We start from the raw sequence: 26,020 nt of genomic DNA, 5'->3' as shown, positions 1-26,020 counted from the left end.
ATCCTTGTGGGTCCCTTCCAAATCAGGATATTCCGTGATTCCGTAAATAGTTGAGACCGCTGGCCGGGAGCACACACCGGTAATGACGTACCTGCGGGAAACCGCCCTCCTTTCGGCCCGCTCGCCTGATGGGAGCGAACTACAACTCCCGGCGTGCAGCACGGCGCCGGCCGCCGCTCCGGTTGGCTGCCTTCCCCCGCCCTCCCCGTGTGACTGCGCGAGGCTGGTGGCGGCGCCTCCCGTGCGCTGGGGCAGGGGAGCCACATGGCGGCGGTGGCGTGGGCGCGGCTTCTTCGGGGGGCGCGCGGAGCGGCCTTGCGACGCGTCTGTAGCACCAGGGTTCGCACCAGGGCCGCCTCGGCCGTCGCGCAGGTGAGGGAGATCCGGCGGGGCCGCGATGCAGGGAGGCTTCAAATCCGGCAGCGGGCGGGGGACGCTGGGGAGGTGAGCCTTGCGGTGCTGCTGGAGGTTGCGTTTGGGAGTTTGAGTGCCGGGTCGGTGCCTCGTCCCTTTGAAGATACGTTTCTTGGAGGGGCGCTCTGGTAACCGTAGCAACGCCTGGCGGGGCGACCAGGGGGCTTGGGCACAGAGGGCGGGGGTTGCCAGCACGGTGCAGAGAAATGCAACCTTATCCATAGAATTCTGCGACGTATCCCGGGCCGACCCGTGATTTGTGCGGTGAACGTGACCTGATTATGTATAGGGGGAAGGAAAGAGTCAACAAAACATGCAGGAATACATAATGCTATGTTCTTCCTTTGTTGAAATGTCACCCTTTGGAATTACGTGGGACACGCAGTCTCATGGACCGTGCCGGTCCTGTGCTCCTGCCAAGCCAAAGGAGACATTACACAACGCTCTTTGATAAACCTGGGTCAAAACACGAGTGGTTTGGCAGCTTTCGGTGGTTGTGATGCGATGGTCCTTCGAACTTCGCACAGAACCTGTTTGTTCTAGTGCTGGCGCGAAATCAAATCAGGTGTTGCCCTCATACAGCTTCTCCCCGTTCAGCTTTCGATCCCTGGGGTGGGTTCGGTCTCTTGGTGTCCAAATGCAGGAGAAGAAGCTGCGTGGAAAAGATTCTGTTACTGTTTAGCAGAAGTAGGGCATGGCACACAGAGCAATCCCAACTGGGGCATGATTTACTGAGTTACTTGCAATTGCATGGCTGTCTTTAACAAACAGAAAATAAGCTAAAGCTAAGTGACAGAATCCGTGTTGCCAGAATTGAATGCATTCAGTGCCACTTACTTATGTACAGGAAACAATGGATTCATGCATTGCTTTATTGAATGCTTACTTGACTCAGAAAACTAGAAAGGTTATTGAATTTGATTTGTTTGTTTGTTTTCCTAGACCATGAACATTTTTATAAATTCTGATTAGAATTACTTTTCACTTCTTTCTTTACATCAGGTAGCTTTAACTAATATTCAGGAATACATTTGAGAGAGCTTAATTACAACATCCATATAAAAACTCTACTTTGCTTAGGGGCAAAAAGCCATGGTAGCTGAAGAATGGGATGGGGGATACTCATTTGTATGCGTAGTAAATATGAGAAGTGTGCCAGGGCTCTGGCTTATATCCTGCAGGATATAAGAGAGCCCTGGCACATGAGAAGCGAGCTAGTGTTAAAACAAAAGCACTGCAGACTTAGCAACTACACAGTGATAATATACTCACTGCTTCTTTCTGTTCTCAGTCTCTCCTGGGATTCATCTGTAGAGAGAAGCAATTTGTGTTACAGCCACAGGGAACAGTGAAATGTTCCTTCAAATGAGAGAACACTCAAAACAGTTGTTAATGCTGCTTGTCTGTGCTGGAGCTGCCAGTACTCATGGGTTCTGTATAGTTTCCTGAGGGAATGAGGTTGTGCGAAGGGGAGAAGAGAGCACTAGACTATATTTCAGTCTCCTTTAGAATGGTCAGTCCAGCTATGGAAGGAAGAACTCTGTAACTCAGGCAGTTCAAGAGACAGCTGGGAGGATGTATCCAAGGCCTTCCATTTTACGTCTTTTGTTAGGTTGCAAACAATGGGTTTGATACAGCTGCTGTACTAGTGGTGTGTGGTGAACAATTTACGTGTTTGAATCTTGGTTTTTGAAATACAGTTGTCGGTCTTGGAGGCGTGCACAGAGTAGAGTTCCTTTCTCTAGGACTAAAACAGTCACTCTGAAAGCAGTATTTTCACAGTATGATTGTGTGGAAATGTTTCTTTGGATTTTTTATTTTTTACTAGTTCACAGTTAACAAAGTTTGATGCTATCCTGCCATCTTGTACCCATGATAATGTATGTCCAGATTGTATTACTGAATTAAAACGATCAGGTAGGATTACCTATTTCTACTACAAAACTGGAAATCGGCATTCTTTTTAAAAAAATCTTCTCTAGATGTATCATGCCCAGTAAGGGTCTTGATACAAAGTTTCTCTTCATTTTACTCCATCTGCTTTTGTAGATGCTGTGATCCAAACAAAACCATCTGAAAATTTCTGTGGCCACAATGAAGCCTTCAGTGGTGGGATAAAGTGGAGAGTCCAGCTTGTCCAGAAAGACCTTGCATGGCCCTAATTCTCGGCCAGTTGTGTCTGAAACTCTCTGTGTGCTGCTGCTCTGTTTTGTGGATTACCGGTGGCAATCCCTGGGCAGTGCTCTCCATGCCAGTACGCTCAAGTGTAGCCTGCTGTTTGGGGTCAGTTGTTGGGCAGCAGCTGCTGAGCCCTCACAAAAACATTTGTCTTGGACTTCTCAGCTCAGACCTCATTCTGGCACTTGGCCTACTTAGACCCATTTCAGCCTCTGCGGTTGTCTGATTTCTAGGTTGAATCAAGGACATTATGTCACCCCTTCCTTACAGATGAAGATGCTAAAGGTGAGGCATGAAAGAGAAGAGCTCTTACTGAGTTGTGTCTGTGATGCTGCAGCAGTGTTAGGTACTACACTGAGACAGCAGTGCTGTGCACAAACCCAGCAGGATTGCAGGAGCTTGAAGAACCAGTGGAGGTAGGAGCAGCAATAACAGTGTCATGGGTGCACAAGTTGTGGTAGCCCCTGAAGCCTGTGCAGAAGTTTTTGCAAGCTTTACTTTTATATAGTGCACAAATACCACTGGGGATGAAGTGAAGGTGAAAGTGTAGAGCAAGGATAGTACTTGATCTTCAGCTTGATTAGTAGATAAGAATTCTGTTGTCTGCCCCCTTGTGTTTCACTGAGCCTTTCTAGTATCTGCCAGTTTGTGGTGTTCCTGGTGGTTATTGATACCTCTGCTGACAGCTTCCAATTTTTCTGCATTGTTAGAAGAGTTTTGGAAATCAGAGGTGAATTGTCAGGTCTGAAGGGTTGACAGCTTGTTGAAATATAGCTGCTAGGTGCAGTCATCTAAGCTCTCATTCTTTCAGAACTAGTAGAGAACATGTAGTTGACAGCCCAGAGAATGAACCTGTTTTTTATATCGATCAGATGAAGCACACTATGTGAAAGGGCGTACTCCTCCCATGTGCAGAAGTATCTCCTGTTGACTATGGAGAGAGGGGAGTGGGGACTTGTGGTTTACAGACATCCCTTTTGAGTGAGAAAGTTGTGTAATTGGGCATTGATACTTTAAAGTACCAGCAGCCATCCACCTTTTCCTATTCCAGGGAACTGAATACCCCTTTTGTGTAGCCTAGGAGCTGTAGCAGGCTTTTGCTTTCTTTTGTTTCAGTAGCTCTCACAAAGGCTGCAACTGACAAGGTTCAACCTCAACCTGTTCTTCCCCTTCAGAGAATCCTACTTACACAACAACCTGAGAGAATGCTTCATCTTTGCCCTGAATTACTAGGAAGGCAGCTGAGTTTTCATCTCCGATAACTGGCCTTTTCTGTGGTATTGATAAAAACATGAGTCAGTGCTGGGTTGGGTAGCAGTTTTGGTAGTACAGGATCCACCTCTGCTGGAGTTCAAGCTGATGGTACTGGAATATGGGTATGTCCCAATTCCTCTGTGCTGAAATCTAACTGATCAGAAACTGAATGGCTTGAAAATTCCATCTCCTGTCATTCTTCCAGACAAACCGATTTCTGTACACAACAAGAAAATGATGGAAAGAAGCTCTAATAGCTGTGTAAAACATTTTACTTTTCATTTCTAAAACCCCCTACTTTGCAGTAGTGTACTGCTTATTTCCAATAGAAACTTTAAAGTTTGTTGACACCAATTTATTGCTGAGTGCCTGTTCTTTTAATGCTGCTTCTTGACAGTTCACTTTAGAGTAATTAATGAAGGGCAGTGTTATTCCTTTTACTTTAGCTACCTTACCTATAGCAGACATGCAGATGGATGACAGATCACTAACAAAAGTGGTCTCCTGTGTCCTACTCCAGTGCTAGCTCCTTGTTTGTTATAAATCTGTATTGTGATATTGGCTTTCACAAGTATTAAGATAAATATTATATTTTAAGTACTTTTTGGCTATGTATGTACTTTTTTTCTTGCTAACAAGTTTTAAGCTTAAAGGAATCTCCTAGGTAGAAAGCAAGGAAACCCCAGAGGGCAAAGACAGTGGGGCCCAAGCTGTTATCAGTGGAAGAACAATGGAGACCAGGCTGTTATCTGAAGCCAGGACCAGGCCTTGGCAGCAGGGGAAAGATATGAAGCCCAGCTGCCCTCAAAGGAAGGATCAGGGGCCCAGACTGTTCTCAACACTGACCATTTGCAGAAGAAAGGAAACCAAACTCAAAATAATGCTCATCAGCAAGAATAATGATGACCAGCAAAAATAGTGCTGAACAGCAGAAATAGAAATCATACAGAGCATGTTCTAAATAGGCGGAACCAGGGAGGGGACATGCTAAATACTTCTTGAAAAAGTTTGAATATGCATCAAACCCTCACAGCAGGAGGGGATAAAAAGAGTGTTCCCAAGATACCAGGGGTGCTCCTGGCAACCTGCCAGGGCACCTGGCCGTTTTAACCCTTTGCTTTATTTCCTTTGTCTCCTAATTGTCTTTTTGTTTATATTAAACTTTTTATAATTTATTAAGTGAATCTCGTTTTTAACATTCCTGAAAACAGGAAATTATTTTAAACATATTACTGTCTTTGAAAGTATGCAATTTTGGCTTTCATTACATAAAGGCATGAAAGTGTCCCTCATTTTCCCCCACCTTTCTTCCAGGGAGGACAGCTTTTCCCTTCTTTTCCTCCCTGTAATGCACACTCTAAAACTGTGAGGCAAGAGGTTTGTACTGTTCTGTCTTCAAGTGGAGTGGCAGGGAAGCCCAATCCTGAAAAATAAGAGTTACTGGGAAAGAAACAGGAGAAAAGGGCTCCCACAAGAGGGGCTCAGATAATCTTAATAAACCTGGGAGTGCTTTCTCTCTCAAATGTGAGCACTTTTCCAGAATAATAGGAAGGAGAATATCAGATATCCAACCAGGCCAGAAAGCAGCATAATTTTCAAGAAGAAAACACGTTGTGTTGTGTTTTTTTCTGAGTTTGGCTGATTTAAAATACCCTTAGATTTAGTCTGTTCAGGGGTGAATTTTCTGACTGGGAAAGATGAAGAAATTAAGTCTGGATATTTAACCTGGCTTGTATTTGGAGAAACAGAATAAGTGGAACAGAACCAGCATTTCTGTCAAAGCAAAGGATTCTCAATTTGGGATTTTCTGGGTAAACTAAAACTGTACAGAGCTCTGCAGCAACCCGCACACCCCTAGGCTGGAGCATTTTCCCGGGGTGTTTAAAAACCAGATGACTTGCTCTGCATGCTGCAGGAAGGGGAGGTGAACGAAAGTGTGTGAGTAGCGGGTGTGGCTGCAGAGTGGTTGCCAATTACACTTTTGGTGCTGCAGGAAGGAAAGGCCACAACTTGGCAGGGCTGGCCTTGCAGCCTATCTGCTTCTGCCGTTGCAGCCCCTGAAACTGAAAGGAATTGCTTTCTTCTGGCAGAAAAGCAATTCTGGGGAAACTACTCCTGCAGTTTTATCAGGGGTAAACAGATGTTTTCTGAGCTTTGAAACAGCCACTTTCTATCTCCTTTGTTTCTTTCAGCTCCTCTCTGCTATGGATATACTTATAGTGAGGTTTTCTTATCTTGCCACAAAAGCTGTTTGGATCAAGTGTAGTGGATTGTTTAAAGTTAAGGGAAAAGATAGTGCTGCCAGCAACAACTGCTACTGCTTTTAAGTTTAGAAGGAGCCTGGTTTTAGCACAGCTGGAAACAAAATTGCTGTGCCTGCTGGTGGCTGAAGTTGGGTGGATCACTGGATAACCTTGGCTGTCTGGCTGATTTGATCACTGAGGCTCCTCTATGGCTTCCACCCACCCACAAATGTTTCTTACAAATGTTTTCAGGAGAAAATGTTTTGAGGAAGCATACCTGGGTGGTTCAGCATTTTAGCTGGACATTTCTAGATTCTTGCAAGGGCTGTGGGGAAATCCTGTGCTGGATTAGCTCCGTTGGGGATGACCAGAGTCAGGGAGCTGATTGCTGTGGCTGTGTATGTTCCTTCCCAGTCTCTTGGCATCATCCCATACATTATGATTTTACTATGTCTGGAGACTGCACAGGTTTTTCACTAGATTTGAGTCATTACTTTTGCTTAGGTAAGTAGTTTAAATACTCACTAATGTGTCATTTTGTCTGGTTCCTAATTCTACATCTTAAATTTATGTCAAAACTTTATTTAATCCTTTGCCTGCTGCAGCGTATTGAGACTAGTTGGCACAATTTCAGCTTGAGTTCTGCAGTCGATTCATACACACACGAACTTTGTGAACACTATTTATACTAAAATGGTTTTCTATGTGCCTTTTCAGCACATCTGAAATTCACTGTATATCCAGGAAGCCTTTATTGATCTTCTTGTTTCCATGGCTGTTAAATGACTGCATGTGGTTAAGTAATGAGAACCTGGTGAAGGTGGTTCCCTTAATTACTTTTTTTCCCCTCTGGTTTATTTTGTGATGCTAACCTCATTCATGAGCTACCAAACTGATCTCCTATAGAGAGGGATGTAGTAGATGAAAATACTTACTAGAGTTTGAATTATGTTGTTTTTGGATGTTTGTATGTAGTGCCTGAACCAAGTCTCTGCCAGCTGATAAAAGTATGTTGATAAACTCTTGCTTTCCTGCAGCACCGTAATAAGAGTTTATTCAGTTATTGTATGTTTCACTTGAGGTACCAAAATATTTCCCAAAAGTAACAGAGTGGTTTCAGCTGTGCTTTACAGGTATAGAAAAAGAGAGCTATAACATTGTACTTTGAAAGGTACAGGCTAAAGGCAGTGGGACTCCCTGCATTTAGACCTTGCTATAATTAACTGTTCTGGCATTGATGGTACTGATATTTTTAAGTTACTTGGTATAAACTTGAACTGTATTCTTTTGCAGCTCCTATTTTGGATATTTATTTTAATACCTAATGTGGTCATAGAAGCCTAGAATGGTTTGGGTTGGAAGGGACCTTAAAGATAATGTAGTTCCAACCCCCTGCCCTGGGCAGGGACACCTTGCACTGGATCAGCTTGCTCAAAGCCCATCCAACACTTCCAGGGATGGGGCATCCACAACTTCTGTGGGAAGCCTGTTCCAGTGCCTCACCACTCTCACAGTTAAGAATTTCTTCCTAATATCTAAATCTACTCTTTTTCAGTTAAATACCATTCCCCTTTGTCTTATCACTAAGAAGGAGTCCTTGGAAGAAGTCCCTCTCCAGCTTTCCTGTAGTCCCATTCTGCTACTAGAAAGTGTTATGTCTCCCCAAAACCATCTCCTTCCCAGGCTGAACAAATCCAGTTTTCTCAGCCTTTCTCTCTTAGGAGAGGTGCTTCAGCCATCTGAGCAGCTTTGTGGCTTCATCTGGTCTTGCTTCAGCAGGTCGTCATCCTTCTTATGTCCTTATTCTAGAGGGCAGATACTCATATTTCTTAAAAATTTTGTTGCTCTAGAATATATCACATTGTGCTTAAAAAAAACAAAAAACCCAAGTACAAATCACTTGTAATAGTAACTTCATGACAGTTAAAGAAATTTTTAAAATCTTGATCTTTTTTATTCAGTTTGAACAGGTGTTCAGAATCACACATTTGTCTTCCAGTTCCACCATGTCTTTTATTATTTGTCATCTTTTAACTGAGACAAGCCCTTTGGAAGTATCCTGTTGTATGGGTTTAGGCAGGAAGACTTTGTTGGAAGTGAAGACAGGTGTCATGGAACATAATTGTATATAGCAATAATTCAGTTTTGCTGTTAACAAGATGTTAATATTGCACATGGAATATGATAGGAACACAAGCAGAGATGCAGTGTTTTATCAATTCAGGTTCTCTTGTGCTGAAGGGCAGGAAGAGCCCTTCCTCTATAATTTCATTTACCCAAGGGCTGTAGTAAGCGTAGGTGATCCTGGATCATTAATTCTGGGAAGAGACAGGCAGTTGAACAAAACCACCTTCTATTCTGCACAAAAAGCCTGAAGCACCTGTGGCAAAGACAGGTATCTTAAAATGCACAGGGAAAATTGTAGAAATGGATTAAGTGTGAAACTTAATAAATGGCCAGTTTTGACAATGGTTTTCCTTGGGCAGCTGTCTGTGGGGAAGAATGGAATAATAATTATCAGTTGAGTTCAGAGTTGATATTTATACAGCAAGCTGACAGGGTAGCCATTCAAATATTTAACACTTGCTTGTTTTTGTTACAGGAATTACAGAGCTCAGGAAGCAGACGCTTTGTTCTAGAACGTGCTGCTCCATTCTCTGCTTTTTTGGTGGACAGCTTTGGGCGGCAGCATAATTACTTGCGAATTTCGTTGACTGAGAAATGCAACCTCAGGTGTAAGTGTCTGCTGTTTCCTTGCACAAAACTCCTCTGCGCATCTTGTGCGGCGGCCAGGGTTTGGCTTAGGGTATTATTGCTGTGTTGGCCCTGTGCTGTTTCTTGTCTTCTCAAAGTAACAATAAAGGACAGACAGACACTAATTTGGGCTATGCTACTGGTGGGATGGGAAACCGGGAGCAAGCCTAGGGATCTGCCAGAGACAAGTGGAAGTGACAGATCTTTTATGAGACTTAGTATGGTTTAGATAATGATGCTTGTGTGCCCAAAGTCTGCATAAGCAGGAGGGCTCATACCTAGGCATTCCCACAATTACGTCTGCAAAGTTTGTGGTGATGTCTCAGTGCTTGGTGGTTGAACTTGGTGTCTCTGAATGCAGGTTAGATAGAAATAAGGTCATCTTTTTCTTCAGAGTGGATCCATTGTAATTTTGAGGCACATCAAATTAGTCTTGGGTTTTCCTCTGAAGTAAACCAGGAAATTTTTAGGAAATTGTAGAATTTTTGCACAGTTGGTGTCATCTGACATCTGTTAAAGACAGCTGCCCTTGGTACATTTTGCCCATCAATATTAGATTAATTGTCACGGGTTATTTTTTGCCTCATGTATTTCTGTAATCTTTGTTTCAGGTCAGTACTGTATGCCTGAGGAAGGTGTTCAGCTGACTCCAAAATCAGAGCTACTAACTGCTCAGGAGATAATCACCTTAGCCAGATTGTTTGTGAAAGAAGGTGTGGAGAAGATCCGACTGACAGGTGGAGAGCCACTCATCCGTCCCGACGTGGTGGATATTGTGGGTGAGTTCTAAATCAGTACAATGTTTCAGAGTGACTTGGTACATGTTGATCCCAAAATTGCTCTTACTACTATCAGCTATCTACTGACACAGTCTGGCAACCGGAAGAATAATTACACATTTATTTGTGGTGTATTTTCCCAACATTGTGAGCTGCAAGATACCTTTCAGAAAATTTCCAGTTCTGCTCTGTTGCTTGGATGGAACTTACATGTCTTTGTATTATACCACCTGAACTTAGCATTGTTTTTATATTCAACATTACTACAGTAGCTTGCAATAGTGCAGCCTGTGGGTGAAAAATCAAGAGCTTATATGATCAGGTTCTCAGTGAAGAAGAACAAGTGATATGTGCTTACAAACAAAACAAGCTTTCTCTTTGATTTTTTTTGAGTGTGGTTTTTTGGTGGTTTGTTTTGCTACCTTGATAGCAGATGTCACTTGATTGTGTTTAATAAGGAATGGTGGAAAAACCTGTTTTTACAGTTATTGATGAAGACTGTTGCATCAGTGGAAGGTAAATTACTGGGTAAATTTTAGAAGTCTGTCTGCTTTGATTGGTATTTTGTTAAATGACAGTGCCTGGATCTTTTGTTCTTGAGACAGGTGCTTTTTTCTTATGTCCAAAGTCTCATGTTAAGAAAATTGCAGTAGATTTGTGTAGTGGCAATGTGTTAGATTAAGGCTGTGTAGAGTAGTGCACGTTGGTGTAGTGTAGACAACTTGTCTATTTCTGGACATACACTCTTCTAAGTACTGAAGATAAGAAAAGGTTTATGTGGAAGAAGGTCTTGAAAGAAGAGAAATTGTCTACGAATACAGTGAGCTTTTGTGCTGAAAACAGTTGGTATCTGTCTCTGCTTTGTTTTGTTCAGGATTTGGATGGAAGACCTTTTCCAAAGAAGATGACCTTCCAAAGGAAGCAGTAGAGCTGTTGTAGTTTGTAGAACTGATCTGTTCATAGCTGGAAAAGGTGTGACTGCAGGGAGCTGGGTCTTGAACTTCAATTGTGAGGAGTTCTGAAACTTCACTAACTTTTTGGAACTGAAATATCATTGTCTAGAACATTTTGCCCGTGCATGATGGGTTTGGGATGGTTTTATTACTGAGGATGCTATATGCCTTTCAAGAGACATGTTTCTTTCAAGATAATAGAGTCTTTCCAATGATTATATAATTATATATAGTATATATTATATTATGGTGTAATTATTGACTCCTGTAAAAGGGAACTAGATTTATAAATTAGGTTGCAATTTAACATACAATAAAGCTTTGTAGTTCAGCACATAATATTGACATGAAAACGAGTTGAAACCAACCATGTAATTAGTTCAGTGCAGAACTTTCTTTCCTAATGTATTGTAGCCACGTTTTTATTTATCACTGGTTGCTGATGACTTAACACAGCTATTCTGATTTTGATAGTCTAAGTGCAGTAGTCAAGTCACTGAAAAATCATTACTACTTTGCTGCAATCCAGAAGTATTGGTACTGGAAGGATAGACATCTTTTTGTTTTGCTTTACTCCAGTGATAGAATTCTCAAAGGTTTATTTTTGTGCCTGAAAGAAAGAAATGTATCTTTTTGAACTAGTGCGTTTTCATTATTCTGCCCATGTTTCTGTTCACAGCTGAACTTTGACACATTCATAGTGATCATTTTAGTGGATAACAATAGTGCTCTTGGGGTGAAGGTAAGAGATGTTAAGATGTTTGTCCTGTTGAATTAGTTCATTCTGTTGTGAATTTCTATTAGTCTGTCTGGGTTTTTTTAAGGCCTGTTGAAAATTGTTGAATTAGATCTACATAGACATTCTGTTTGGTTTGGGATGGTTCTGGGGCTCTGTCTGATCCCTGGACACTGCCAACTTCCCAGACAGGCGTCCCACGAGGAACAGCTGTCTAGGGATCTCAGTTTCCAGCTGGGGTTAACTTGTATGATCTTGGATTGAGGCTTCAAGTGATCAGCTCTTTTAGATGTGATTTCAGCTCTAGTGATCAGCTCAGCTTGCTCATGGGTTACCCCAGCTGATGCGTGGATGAGAGATGGGGAGCTGTGTAGCATTCCACGGAGTCCTTTATTGGCAGGTTTCAGTGAAGGGGGCGAGTGACTGCCACATCCACTGAACTGGGCAAAAGCTGGGGTTTTTAAAGGGAAAGGGATCAATGGTTTAAGACTGGGGTAAAATTACCAATAGTTTACAAGGAGATAACATGGGGTCCTGAAGCAGGAAGGGGTCCACAGCTTAGTCACCATGACTAAGCAGTTTTGTTTTATCTTACGGAACAGATCTACAAGGCGGAAGCCTTTTCCAGGACTGGCCTTCTTTCACACTGTTTTCTCAGACTTTGATGTTACTCTATGGTGCCCCAGTCTGGAATCAAGAGATTCAAAGCTAAAGAGATCAATGTAATAACTATGGGAAAACTCATTGATGGAAAATCAAGCCCAGACATGTCTTCTGCAGAATTTGAGTAAAGCATCTTTATTGAAGCCATCTTAGCTTCAATAAATGTACTGGTTTGGTCTGGAATAGTTATTCTGGTTTTCTAGATGGTTTTGGAGAAGCTAGATACAGTTATCTCCAGTGCTGAACTGGGTTTAGGTTTATTTTCAGCAAGTCTTTCTCCAAACTATAAATGATCTGTGAAATACCAGTAAAGCTCAAAAATATTAATGCTGGATTTCTGTTACCAATTTATTTAGTACACAAATTCAAGTTTTTTAGTTGTTTCAATGAACAGATGTAATTTGAAGCTACTGTACAAGACCATGCTATTCAAAGACCTGCTACAGTTCTTTAGATTATTTAAAATGTTTTAACAGATGCATGTACATAAACTATCCACCATCTAACACTTGCTGAAAGCTAAATCATATCCTGGGGGCTGCTGAAAGCATATGTTTGAGACTTTCCTGAAGCAGCTGATAGTGGAATATAGAATCCATCTCCTCTGAGATACTCAAAATTTAAATAAGCACCGGATATAAACACTGTGATAGCTGTTTATTATTAGTAGTCTGAAGAGTACATATCTGCACTGACAAAATAATTTTCCGTAGGGTGGAGGATGGAATATTGGATGACTTTTTATAGCAACTTTTTATACCCATTTCAAGAGTGAAGTGGTGTAGGATAGACTTTTTCGTTCATGTGTTAGGAAACATACGCATCTTTTCTGGAGACAATTGGGAGAAGTGCGGTTAAGGAAATGATTGGAGGAGAATATGTAGGAAAATTGTCTATTTAAGAAGATGCTCTTGATCCTAAAGGAAAATATAAATGTAAAATATTTTACGTCATGGCTCAAGCTTGACATACAAGTTTTAGCTTCATACTATGGACTTACAGCATCTGTTCTGTTTTCCTTTCTATTTGTTAGTTTTTGTCAGTTGCCTTTGCTTGTGCCGATTGGTGCTAAAGCAGTGACCAAAGGTCAGCAAACAGGTTTAATACAGGTATGAGGAGAGTTACAAAGTTATGAAGTCTCTTTAATACCTGTTAATTTTAGAGGTCAACAAGTCAAGAAACCAAGACACTGTGAAGGTTACACCTAATAGAGTGTTCTGACTGGTCCTTTTTAACTTGTTGATGTAAGTGTTAAGCCTCCATCTCTACCTTCTCACAGTTGACTATGGTCCAATTTGTTACTACTGGTGATTCCATGTATTAGGTTATTTCTAGTGCCTCATCCTGTATCTTGCTGTGTCTGGTAAGGAAAAAGATGCATGGACATCGACTGCTGTCTACACTGAGCTAATCAACTGGTGCTACTTCTTAAATTTTTTTCCATTTTAGGCTGCAGAATGATGTAAGTTTTATTCAATACCTTTATGCATTTTAAATTTTTAGCAACAAAACCTGTATGGCACCTAGACTTTTTTTCCCAGTTGTTATGATGTTGAGCATTTTATGCGTTCTGAGGCTATAAATAAAAGTAGTGATGTTCCCAAACTATCCTCTGGCTGCAGCATGTAGCCTTTACTCTCACAAAGATTAGGCTGCTAGTGATAGCTAGTATTAAATAATCTTTGGCAAAATTGAGCCAGTAGCACTTATCCTCTAGGAAGAGGTTATTCTTGGTCATTTGGGAAGACTTTGAGAGCTGAAGGCCAGGGAAAAAAAATCTCTCTTAGTAAAGATTGTCTTTCCCTACAGCCTCATGTCTTTATGGAGCTCTTAATCATGTTTCAAAATGCTGCTGGTCTAAACTTCAGCATCTTTGCTGTGACCTAGCTAGACCCTTTCCAGACTTCTGGACTCGGTGCATATTTTGAGAAGACCTAGGAAATGAGATAAAGCAGAAATAAAACCCTTATCAACATAAACAAATAGAAGTAAAATAATGAGGGAAGAAGGAACTATGAAATATTTGTACTGTAATTACAGCTGCCTCAAGAGTAAGGGTTCTTCAAATACTTCTTAAATAATTAGGGTGGAGGCTCTGAGGAACGGAGGAAAACCCAAAGTAAATTACTTTGCTGTGGCTCTGCTTCTGTGAGTTGTTTATGAGGGTTTTCTTCTTATTTGTTATTATACTGTTAACTGGAGGTTTGAAAGCTTGATCTCTGGAGATCTGGTATGCTGAGCATTTCTGCATTTGGCTTATGAGGAGGGAGGTCTTTTCTAACTCTTAATGTCATGATATTAACTGTTTTTTACACTGTTTTCTTTTGTTAGTCATTTTTTAGTGTCTTGCGTAAGCACTCTCCAGTCGGCTGGGCTACCACTGGTAATGGAAATATTTCAGTTGTCAAGAGCAAATGTTTTGTCCCTTTGGATGTTGTTGTCTTGGATTCTCTGTAACAATCTATTATGTTGACCTTTTTCCGTTTAGTTAGGACTGCATGTGGTATTTCTTTAATAAGTTTCAAGTCCTACTGCTGGCAGCTACCTCTGAACTGGTTTGTGGTAAAGCATTGTAGGATAAATGTTGCTAAATGATAAACAGGGCAGGTGTCAGCTGTGAAAGGGATGGCTTACTGCTTATTATTATTGCTGAATATAAAATTCAGTTTGCAAAGGTGGATGAGAAAAAGAAAGTACACAAAATCAGGGGCTGCCTTTCAACAATAAATTAATTATTTGAGAAATGAACAAAATTAGTGTGCATTTTAATGAAACAAAACTTTGCCATCAGTTTCACTTGCAATAAACTGCTCTCATACCTTTTGAAATGGATTTGTGCTAAAATTTTTCTCTTAAACCAATACATCTGGAATGAGGCCAAAGCACTGAAGTGTCCGCATTTTCTTGACATCAACGAAAGTATATGATACTTTTTTCTTTGTTTTGCAGATCTTTTGGGTTTTCTGTGTAACTTACAGTTTAACTACTTTTTTAAAGTATTCTTTTTACTTTTTATTTCCTAGGTAAATTGTACAAGCTAGAAGGGCTGAAAACCATTGCTGTCACAACCAATGGGATCAACTTAACCAGACTGCTGCCCCAGCTGAAGGAGGCAGGACTGAATGCCATTAACATTAGCCTGGATACTTTGGTGCCAGCTAAATTTGAGTTCATTGTCCGAAGGAAAGGTACAAACTTGTCTTCTAAGGCAACTGTGTTAATACTTGCAGAAGTGTAGTGAGTTGCTTACCTATCTTTCACAGTTGGTTACTTTGGTAGGAAAGTAAATTGCTGTCCTTCTGAGGCTAGCAAAAGTAGTCTGTACTAGATTATTCAGTAGAGACTTTTTTCTTCTTTCCGTAATGCTTAGCAGGTAAAGCTCCTTTTGTTGGAACTGGTGAAGTAGAAGATGCTCAACTCGCCACAGTTAGTCATGTGGTTAGTCATATAATCTATAATTGGTTAGTCATAGCTCTCAAGAGGACTCTCCAAATCTTGTGTTTGTCTTATGTGCTGCTGTTACTGAATACTGTTCAAAAAGCCCAAATGTTTCTGCTATACCATCTGGGGACAAAGATGCCACAAGAACTGAATTTCTTGCCATGAATTAGTGGCAGTTTCTGGGAGTTATATTTGGGGTGTGCCAGCAGTGGTCTCACTTGTGGTTAGTGATGTTCTGTATCCACTACTGTTGAATAGGAATAAATGTAAATCATACCTGAGGTAATTTGAGGAGGGCTGTTGGATTTGTAACTTCGCTCCTACTGAGCAGGTAATTGCAGTTAAAATTTTAAAAATGTTTGGATATGCCCAGTGTTACAGATTCTGGTTTATATGAATCCTAAAGCTGATCATGGAGCTCAGCTTCATGGTTGGGCTTCCTTCCAAGCTAAAACATCTTGTATCATTCTCTTCCTGTCCAGCAATATAACTTCAGCAGTCTGAACTTCTAATTCTGACAAAACTTCTAAATAGCCACCAGGTGGTGCAACAGCCTCAGATAGATGTAGGGGAAAGGATTGTAGACATCTGGAACGCTGTGAGAAGTAATGTCAGCATTTGAATCACTGCTCGCAAACCGAAGTTCTGCTGGCAGGTGCAGAAAGGTGTCCTTGTCAACAGTCTCTATGGGAGCACTACTTCAGGTTTCTGTGTCATGGTGCAGAAATTAGTTCTTGTCATAAAAGACAAGAAAAGCTGACTGGAGCATCATCCTTCCAGTGTAGGCTATTGCATTGATCTGGTTGTGTCATGGCACAGTTGGCTCCCAGAGTGGTATCTGGGAGTATCTAATCAAAACCAGGTGTTGATTGTGCTCTTTGCTGTTGCTTTTTATGTTTGAGTGTTACCTGGTTTGTGACATTCATTAGGAACAAGCCCTTCTTTTACCACTGAAGGGGAAACCTGAGCCTCCACCTTCCTGAATTATGAGGCCAGAGATCTTCATATCTGATTAGAAGCTGTTAGGAATGTGCTGCTCATAAAGTAAACTAAATGTTCTTAGGGGAAAGAGAGAAATTGGTCAACTGAATGGCATAGACAATGAACAGGGAAATTTCTATTACTGAATATTTTTCAGCAGGAGAAAAAGTCTCCAAATCATAGATATTTTTTCTAAGCAGAGGTTAGGTAAAAATAGTAACACTTGAGTTCTGGTGCTTTGTGAGTGGTTTTTTTTTTGTTTTTGTTTTTTGTTTTCTTTTTTTTTGTTTGTTTGTTTGTTTTGTTAAGGTTAAAAGCTTAAATTATGTAAATTTTTTTTTTTTTTGAGGGAGGGGTGGTTTATTTAATAGCTTTCCAAGTATGGAATGAGCAGAGAATAGAGTTCCTGCCTTATTGAGCTACCCTGTCTCCTGTGGCAGTTCTAGGGGCAACAAAGATACATAGCTCTGTTAAGGTGAGAGGGATTAAAGGTGGCATCTAATTATGGAGCTTACCAGGAACTTAAAAAACTTGGAATAATTTCTTTGTTTTGCTGAAAAGTTGATGTAGGGTTTTAGGAAGATGAAGAAACTGTGTACCTTTGGTACAGGTGCCCTGCATCACAGCTGCTTCTACTTCCATATGGCTGGGATAGACAAAATGACTTTGAGATCGTCAGAGATCTCACGGATGTGTTGAAAGCACTTCAGAGTACCATAATATTTCTACTTTTTCCAATCTGCCACATTCTAAGGGAATAACAAATGAAAAATGCTTTCATGGAGGTAGCCAGTCTAACCTGTTCATGTCCTCTCCCTCTTTTTTTTGGTGTGTTTCATACAAGGGAAGTGAGGTAATGATGTACTGTTATTGTATCATTAAATGGAGGACTGAAGCCCTTTTTCCTATAAGGATTAAATGCTGGGAGGTTTTGTTCCATATAGGATTTTTCTGGATGGCACTAAGGTTCTCTGTACTGTAAAGGTGGCTAAAATTCTGACTTCAGAAGAAATCAAATATGAAAGTACTGAAATTTTTCATTGAGTGAAAGAGGAGAAGTGGTTACATTCTGGCCTTTTTAGTTACGTTGAACTTCTCCTTCCAGTAATCCTGTGGTCACAGATTAGATTTTGTGAGTAGTAGCAGAGATTTTGGTCCCATTCATGGCTCTGGATTGTGCTTACAGCAGTGTATCATTATCTTTGTTGCCACAGTCTGCCTGCAGTCTTGCTTAATTGGAATGAGATCTACAACAGGTGCTGGAAACTTCCTGGGCACATGCATAAGTAGGTGGTGATTGAGGAGGGTGACTTTGCTCTTCACTACTCTTTGCAGCCAGGATTAGCATTAGAACAGGCTTATTAAATAATTGTATCTTCTGCTTTCCTATATCTATGCTTTTTGATGCCTTTACTAGCCAGAGAGTGGTGAAGTGAAATTTTTGTTCTTTAGTTTTCTTTTTTTCTGATTTTGAATGCATCCCATATTTAGTGTGCACAGGATACTGCTGAGTTACTTCTCTTTTCTGCTGAAGCACCTACGGAGTAATGAAGGTATGATCTGTTCACTAGAGAATCTGAGTTTCCAGTAGATCATAGGTAAAGAAAGGAGGGTGATGGATCTGTGCAGAAAACCATATAACTAGGAGCAGCATGGGGATTGTCATCAAAACTTCTTAGACGTACTGCCCTTTTATTAGCACGTGTGAAAGTATTTGCTGTTGAAGATTACAGCTTTGGAAGAAGGAGCACAGTCCCATAGTATTTGGTCTTTCATACCTGAGTTTCATGTGCAGAACAGGAATGGAATGTAGTTTAGAACCTGCCAGGTTCTAAATCCTCCTTTGGATTCTAATCCTTCTTTGTGAAGAAGGATTCACAAACATGGGGCAAGCAGCTGAATACCCCCAACTCACCAGAAATGTGTGCTCAAAACTCAGGAGTTTGCTGTCTCATTCTTGCTCACCTCTGTTCTCCACCAGCTGCTGAGCATGGCAGGGAGCGAATAAGACACAAAATATGAAATTGATGTCCTGAGGAAAGGTCTTAAACTTTAAACAAAGTTGACAGAAGAGGGGGTTTGAATGTGATCATTAAGAGGCTTTCCTAATGACCTTGGAATTCTAAAACTGCATTGTTGCTTTATTTTTCTTCCAGATTTAAGAGGTACATGTAGGGGAAAAGACGCTTGATGTAAATGAACTATATCTTTCTGTTTGAGAGCATCTGGCAGTTGTAGGCCACACTAAATGGTAGGATGAAACTGGGCACTTCATTCCTTGAAGTCATTGTAGTTTTTGACATCTTTCATTTGTTTTCAAGGGTCAAAGGCCAATTGAATTGCTTTCCTAAATGCTGTAATCACTGCCACATTTTTTTCACTAATTTCCCATGTTTAGTCAAAAAAATGATGATCCTGAAAAATGCTGCCTCTGATCTTCTGCCCAATGGATAGTCAGTAGCTTCAGGAAGTCAATTACATCTATAGCCATGGTAGAACAGGGAATCAAGGGGCTTCTTGTTGTTCCTAAACCCATTCCCCAAATGTACTTTAGAAAAATCCTTTTAAAATTCACTTAGCAACATTGCTGTCTGATTCAGAACAGAGAAATTCTGTCATTGTAGAAAAGACACAACCCATTACTATAAAATAGATATTAATTTATTATTCTTTCTTCATTGCATCTGGAGGCAGTTCATAAATTCTTTCCGCTCCCTTTAGGAGAATGTAACACAAGGAAAGCTGACTTACAGGGAAGTGCAGAATCATATGCTAATAATACATGGATTTCCAAAGATATAAAAAACTATACCACTATTGTTTGTTACTCAAATACTAGTTAAATATTGATCTCAATGACTTGAGCACAGTAACTTGGTAGTCTTTGAGGGTTGTGAGGGGGGATATAATTAAAGTCTCTTTATTTTCAGCTCTTCTTACTTACAGCTCTGTCTACTGAATCAGATTGTGTTTTATCATCCCTTTGTCTTGTACTAAATAACCAGCTTTTGCATTCTGCTTTGAAACAATAAAAATTATTTTTCACTCTTTTTGTATCTTAGGATTTCACAAGGTAATAGAAGGAATCCACAAAGCCACTGAACTTGGCTACCATCCTGTTAAGGTAAAGCCACTGTTTATATACTCTGAAACTGTTGTGTTTTACCATACATACAGATCACCTGATAAGGAATTTAGCATATTCCATCTCACCTCCCACCCCACTCTGTGAATAATTTTTAGTAAAACTGGAGAAAAACTTGAAGATCACATCAAAAAGTAACAAGGAGAATTCATATCATCTCCTTGTGCAGCTGGGAGTGCAGGTCATACTCTGCTCACTAGTTTCAGGTGTCTCCTTTACCTGCAGGTGAACTGTGTGGTGATGCGAGGCTTCAATGAGGATGAAGTGCTCGACTTCGTGGATTTCACAAAGGATCTACCCCTTGATGTGCGGTTCATAGAATACATGCCCTTTGATGGTAAGTACTGCTGCTTTGAGATTCTTCTTGGACAGAAGTGAGCTGGTTAGTGGATATTTACCCCATAGACTTGTCTCTGGAGGTTTTGGTAAGCTCTTTTAGAGAATTAGAAATTGCCTGAAGTTTTTTTGCAGCTTATCTTCTTCCCTCCATAAGCTGTAGAAGGACTAGTTGGGGCTGGGACACCTATGGCTAAAATGACACTTAAAGAGAATGTGAAGGTGGTTGTCTGCTAATTAAGAAAATAAAGTCCACAGTCTAAGGTTAGGCTGGTTTTGTTAATTCTAGGCAATAAATGGAACTTCAAGAAGATGGTGAGCTACAAAGAAATGCTTGATACAATTAAACAACGATGGCCGGAATTGGAGAAATTGCCCTGTGAGACTTCCAGCACAGCCAAGGTGGGGTTGGACAGAGAACGTGTGAAACGTGCTCCCATTCCTTCCTTGCCCCAGATTCTCCCAAGTTCAGCATTGATATTTGGCAACCAGAGCAATAAATACTCAGTGTGGTAACTCTTGGGTTTTGGTCAAGCTGCCTGCATGAGACTCTCTACTTATGAGGTCCTAGTAATAGTCTGTACCTTTTTAAATACAGTGTGTTTTCTAGATGTATTTTCAGTCAGATATAAAGAATGCCAGGCCTGTGTTGAGAAGACAAAGGTCTCTGCATGATTCAATGTGAATCAAGCAAAAGCTGTTTATTGTTCTTCTAAACTTCTTATCATGGTCTACACAGTCACACATTGTTTACTTGGTTACTCTGCTTCGTCCATGCATCTCTTGGTTGGTAGCTCTACTTTGAGGCAAGCATGCATCTGTTTTCTTAATCTAATTGGTAGATGCTGTAAATGTCGTTTTACTCAGTTTGACACCCCCTTGTCTGTCAGATATTTTTCTGCTTCTTCTTTCTTCTTGCAACATCTTTTTTATCCACAAAGATGACCATATTCTTTAGTTCCAGAAAGTTAGGCTGGTTCATTTAGTACGCACCCATTTTCTTGTAAATATGATCCTACACTGTATCCTGTATTTACAGCTTTTGAAACTTTTGTCAGTCTATATCTGCACATTAATGATTCTGATGGAAGATCTGTTCAGTGAAAAAACTATTGCTTTAGAGTGTACAGTGCCAAATGGAGAATTGCTAGCTCACGCTCCCTACAGGCATCACCTTTTAGTTGAAAACTACAAGAGCAAGCATTTAACAAGTTGGAGAATTTCTAGAAACGGCAGAATAGACTGGAACACCTGAATAAATAGATTTTGTTTTTATTTTTTCTTTGGTATGATCTTAGGTGTGAAGAGAATCTATGTTAAAATAGATTTTCTGGGAGCGCTGTAAAAGCTAGGAGTCTGTATTTGACTCTTGTTTTTCCTCCTCTGCATTTCTTTAGAGTTACAAGGTGCCACATTTCCAGGGACAAATCAGCTTTATCACATCCATGTCAGAACACTTCTGTGGATCCTGCAATCGGTTGAGGATAACAGCCGATGGAAACCTGAAGGTTGGTAATGAAACAGGATTCTCAATTCCATGCAGTGAAAATAGTGTTGAATGCCCTAAAAGTAGCTGCGATGTAAAGATGCATAATTATTACCAGCTAGCTCCTGTTTATTTAGCCTGTATGTATTCTTGTTCCATCTTGTCAGGCTGTTAAGGAGATGTCACATCACCTTTTTTCGGTTTCTCTGTTTTGCTGTCATGGTTAACTTCAGTGGTAAAACATGGTTGAAAGGCCAGTAAATATAAACATTTATTCTAATCTTTGATTTAAAATCATCCTAAACATGTGACAAACAGATGATTTCCCATTAAAAAAGGGTCCAAGCAGCTGTGAGGGCTTGGCTTTTGAATTCCACAATCCTGTCTTGTTTCCCAAACAACTTGTAGCTTTTCTCCTTCAAGAGCAGCCTGTACATTTGCTCAGTGACTGTAGAACAGGGAGGGATAACCATTTCTTGCCACGTTGAAACTGGGAGTTTCTGGGGGAAAATTAAAGTTTTAGATTAAAAATTGGCACTTAGACAGTGTCACCTGGTATTGACAACAGCTGTGCTGCTGCCTAACTTCAGATGACTGAGGCAGCCTGAAGGCCCAATGAGCTTAGGCTGCATAAACATCCCAGGCTCTCTGCTTGTACATGAGGAGAGATAAAGAAAACAATCTCTATAAATACTCCCTTCAATAGTGTAGGCCTCTTCAAAGCTCTTCACTGTGAGGTTAGTATGAAATACTTGTAAAAGTAATTTATTTTATTTTCTCATTTTTCCTCCTCTGCTTCCCTGGGTTGGCTGCAGGTGTGCCTTTTTGGGAATTCAGAAGTGTCCTTGAGGGATCACCTACGGTCGGGTGCCTCAGAGGAGGAGCTGATTCAAATCATTGGAAAAGCAGTGGGCAGAAAAAAGAAACAGCATGCTGGTATGTTTGTTGTACTTGAGAAATAACAGCAGTTATAAGGAAAGCAATGTCCTGGTACTTGTAACCCTCCATGGGAGTTAGAATCCAAACTGTCTGAAAGACTTTCAGAATGACTTTAGTTCTGAAATAGATGTGAATGTCACTGCTCTTGATAATACCAGCAAAGTGTAAAGCTATGTAGCTGTACTAGGTTCCTTTTTTTTTTTTTTTTTTTTTTTAATTAGTTTGCTGTAAAAGAAGGACTAAATTGAGCTGTTGATCCAAGTACTGCATTGGCATTTTTCTAGAAGTGACAAATCTTTTTTTCACCATGTAAGACTTCATTAAATGCTCCATATGCAAGGTCCATGATGATGCAGTTGCATTCTCAGGCTGTATTTGACTTTTCTGAATTCATATTGATCTAAACATTCATATCTGAACCTAACTGAATTTTTGTAATCTGTCTCCAGCTGGGAATGCCGACCTCTTGTACATGAACGGGTTTTATAATCATAGATTAGTTACCTATACATAAAAAATATGCCTTGGCCCTTTTGTTTTCTTGCAGGTTCTGATAGATTAATAACAGTAGGTTTTTCCCTTTTCTCCTAAGGTGTAAAACAAATTTAAAGGTAGCTTTTAAATCTAAATGTAGAATAACTTGCAAAGGACATTGATCTGACCCAGGTAAAATAGTGCCTTAATAACCTAAAGGAAGGCATGGAGGGATTGGTTCCTTTATTTGTAGACCCTTTATGAATTTTGGTTTGGGAAAGCGGGGGGGGGGGGGGGGTCGATGGGGAGGAGTCTACTAAGGTCATTTTGCCATTTGCAGCATTTACCTGACATTGTCTGTTTCCTTCCAGTTTGTGTAAATCTCATTATTGTCCCTGTGTGTGGGGCTTCTTGTGTATTGAACACTTATTAACAGCTTATCTATAGAACTAGAACAGCCAAATGCCATTGTTAAGAGACAAGATAATCTCAAATAGATTGAGTTCTTTAGTAGATAGAATGTAAGTCACATTATGGCAAGCTTTCTGTGAAAGGGTTCTGCAGGGTGATAGACCCATAACAGCTGTATGCCTGGAGACTCAGGCAGCTGTAGTTTTAAATAATACTGGGTAATACTGGATAATGCTGGATTCCCCCTCCTCCAGTTCCCTTGGTCTTTACTGAACTTTGTTTTTCCTAGTATGCAGGTTGCACTGTGAAGAGCAGAAAACTTAGATATGTGAACCAGATGCATGGCTTAAAACCTAAAAAGCTGGGATTTTTTATGTGTTCCTTATTTTATTTCTAGGCATGTTTAACATTTCCCAGATGAAAAACCGGCCAATGGTCCTGATTGGTGGGTGACAAATCAGTACGTAAAAAAACATACAATGATTTTGTTCGGCTTCTGTCTTTGGGGGAGCAGAATAGATTTGGGTTCTAAGTCTAGCTTGTGGTTCTGCCTTAGGTTTAGACAAAGAAATGGGCTTCTTAATTAGCCAGTTATAGTTAACACACTGAAATGGAAGAGGAGGAAAAAGCTTAGTGTCCCTACCAAGCCTTACCCAGCTTTCCAATTGACAGCCCTATTTTTGTTTTCTCTAATTATGACATTATCTAATGATAATAATGCATTACATTAAAATTAAAATTGGAAAATTACATTTTCCAAAGGGATAATCAACTTTTTTACCTTATTTCCTATCAACTTCCTTTGTACTTAAGTAGAACCGTTAAATTACTTAAAAGACAGTTTGAGGTGAGTTTTGACTATATTGCCATATAAATATAAAGAATGCATGGATTTAAGAAATGCAGCTTTGTTTATATAGAGCTCTCAAGCTGACAGAAATGCAAGTGTTCCTACCTCACTACTACTTCAGAATCTAAGATGTGGGGCTTCATTCTTTTGAAATTGCCTCTTACTGCTGCAAAGTCTCAGAACACAGAACCATGAAAGATGTATGAACCAAGAGCCTTTCCTTTCCTTCTAGTATCTATTGAAGCTGTTTGCTAACTTTCCCCTCTGCCTGAAGCTCTGTTGATGAGTGAGGTAGCACTGCTGTGATTCTCTTACTGATTTTTAACATCTCCTTCAGTGTAATTTTACCTCATCCATGCCTATATTTATCTGTTCTGTAAGATAGCTGTCTTTCCAACGACCTTAAGAAATGGTTACAAGAGTTGGCTTTGTGAGATTAATTGCAAGATGTTTCATTGTTCCTTATCAACAAGGTTTGATTAAAAAAACCAAGCAAACAAGGGTGAAAGACATGAAGATTATATTTCCAGTCCAAACTCTCATCCTCCCACTGATGTTTTGGAGCAGGTTAGCTGCTGGGCAGCTTAAAACACAGGTTTTAAAACAGGTTCCCTTGGGAAGGGGAACATGCATTAATTTGCAGACCTTTGCAACAGGTGATATAATAACAGCTACTCTATTTTTAAACCAAGCCCCTAGGGCTTGTACTTTTGTTGCCTTTATTAGGAAATAGGATTCACAGAGGTCTTTAACATAGGCTGGTGCCCTACTTTAAAGTGCCATCATTTTCCATGTTGACTGGTGCAAGATTGTGCTTTTGCTCGCTTGTATTTGGCCACTGCTGCATTGTGTTCCAGAAAAAGGGTAAGAAGGAACCTTTGTTTAAAGTGTGTATTGACTTGCTGCATGAGGAAAAAATGTAGTGCTTTTTTTTTTTAAGATGAACTATACTATATTAAACTCTTGACAGCTCACTGGGACCTACATAATTTTTCAAGTTGCCTTTGAAAGAATTGCCACACTCCAAAGTTAGCATTCATAGCAATGTTTGTTTGTTTGTCTACAGATCAGCTCAATCCAACTTCCATTTTGAAAAGTGCTTCAACATAGTCTTATATGCAATGAAAGATGCAGCCTGTCCAGGTCCTCCTCCTTCAGCTCTTCCATTTCCCTTTGAGACTGACTGATCACTGAAGAGACTGGAGATGAGTGGAGAGTATCCCACTGTGACACGTGGGGAATCATTAGATTTCCTAACTGTGTTTTGAATTAGTTACAAACTTTAAATAACGCTGGCGTGCAAGCAGTCAGTGGGGGAGTGTGCGTATGGAATTAATTTAATGAATGCTGTGGAAATCACTAACTGGTTTTGCTAGACCCAGTAAGCCAAACCTGGCATCTTCCCTCCACTGCTGTTGTCCAGTCCTTTGCTATATGGTTTGTATCTTATTTCCCTTAATCAAAATATTCCTTTTGGCAGGTTCTTCTTCTCCTGGGTTCACTTCAGTTATGGGAATTTCCTCATTAATTTAAGCATCTCCTGCCTCATATTTTCCCTCTGAGGTTGTGCTAGTTGGAAGCTGACACAATTAAACTTGAGGTGCAGTAATAGGATATAAAGAGATGGAATTTTTCAGATGGTTTCAATATATACAGTGCAGTAGAAAACCATTATATCTTTTTTTGTAAGTATATTAGCAGTTTGGGTGCAAATTGAGATGACTAGGTACAACTTCAAGAAGTGTAGGTTATTCAGAAAAGCAGAGATGTTTTGCACTCATTACTGTCTTTTGCTGTCTTCTTATTTTGCACTCTACTTGAGCAAACTTTTTTCCCTGCTCCCACCCACCTGTGTTTATCCTGTGGAAGGAAGTATTTATCTGCCTTTGCAGTCTGGCTTCTCCTGAAAACAAGACACTTTCACAGGGATTTAGCTTCAGCAGAGTGCTTTGAGTTCCTGGATTTTGAAAGGAATATTCAGGT

General features: G+C 40.3%; 1 protein-coding gene across 13 annotated transcripts in view; it reads left to right on the top strand.

Moving 5' to 3' along the window:
* The first annotated feature begins 224 nt into the window (after window positions 1-224).
* The window catches only part of MOCS1 (molybdenum cofactor synthesis 1), a 40,658-nt gene continuing 14,862 nt past the window's right edge, over window positions 225-26,020 (top strand). For 3 of the 13 annotated variants that reach the window (XR_004496298.1, XR_004496297.1, XM_033512575.1), the window contains exons 1-10: window positions 227-444; window positions 8,692-8,824; window positions 9,455-9,622; window positions 14,998-15,162; window positions 19,459-19,520; window positions 19,767-19,878; window positions 20,167-20,279; window positions 21,275-21,385; window positions 22,179-22,299; window positions 23,585-23,647. Coding sequence is in view for 11 of the 13 variants with exons in the window: in XM_033512575.1 (XP_033368466.1) it covers window positions 265-444; window positions 8,692-8,824; window positions 9,455-9,622; window positions 14,998-15,162; window positions 19,459-19,520; window positions 19,767-19,878; window positions 20,167-20,279; window positions 21,275-21,385; window positions 22,179-22,299; window positions 23,585-23,640 (1,221 nt within the window). In the remaining 2 variants the exon portion in view is untranslated. Of the gene's footprint in view, window positions 445-6,217; window positions 6,594-8,691; window positions 8,825-9,454; window positions 9,623-14,997; window positions 15,163-19,458; window positions 19,521-19,766; window positions 19,879-20,166; window positions 20,280-21,274; window positions 21,386-22,178; window positions 22,300-23,584; window positions 23,648-25,103; window positions 25,218-26,020 lie in introns of those variants that run through there. The other 10 variants (XM_033512571.1, XM_033512567.1, XM_033512572.1 and 7 more) reach the window with 8 other exon arrangements.

Source organism: Parus major, chromosome 3, assembly GCF_001522545.3.
Source record: "Parus major isolate Abel chromosome 3, Parus_major1.1, whole genome shotgun sequence".
NCBI lineage: Eukaryota > Metazoa > Chordata > Aves > Passeriformes > Paridae > Parus > Parus major.
Note: the sequence above shows the minus strand (reverse complement) of the source record. Positions and strands in the feature narration are given on the sequence as shown.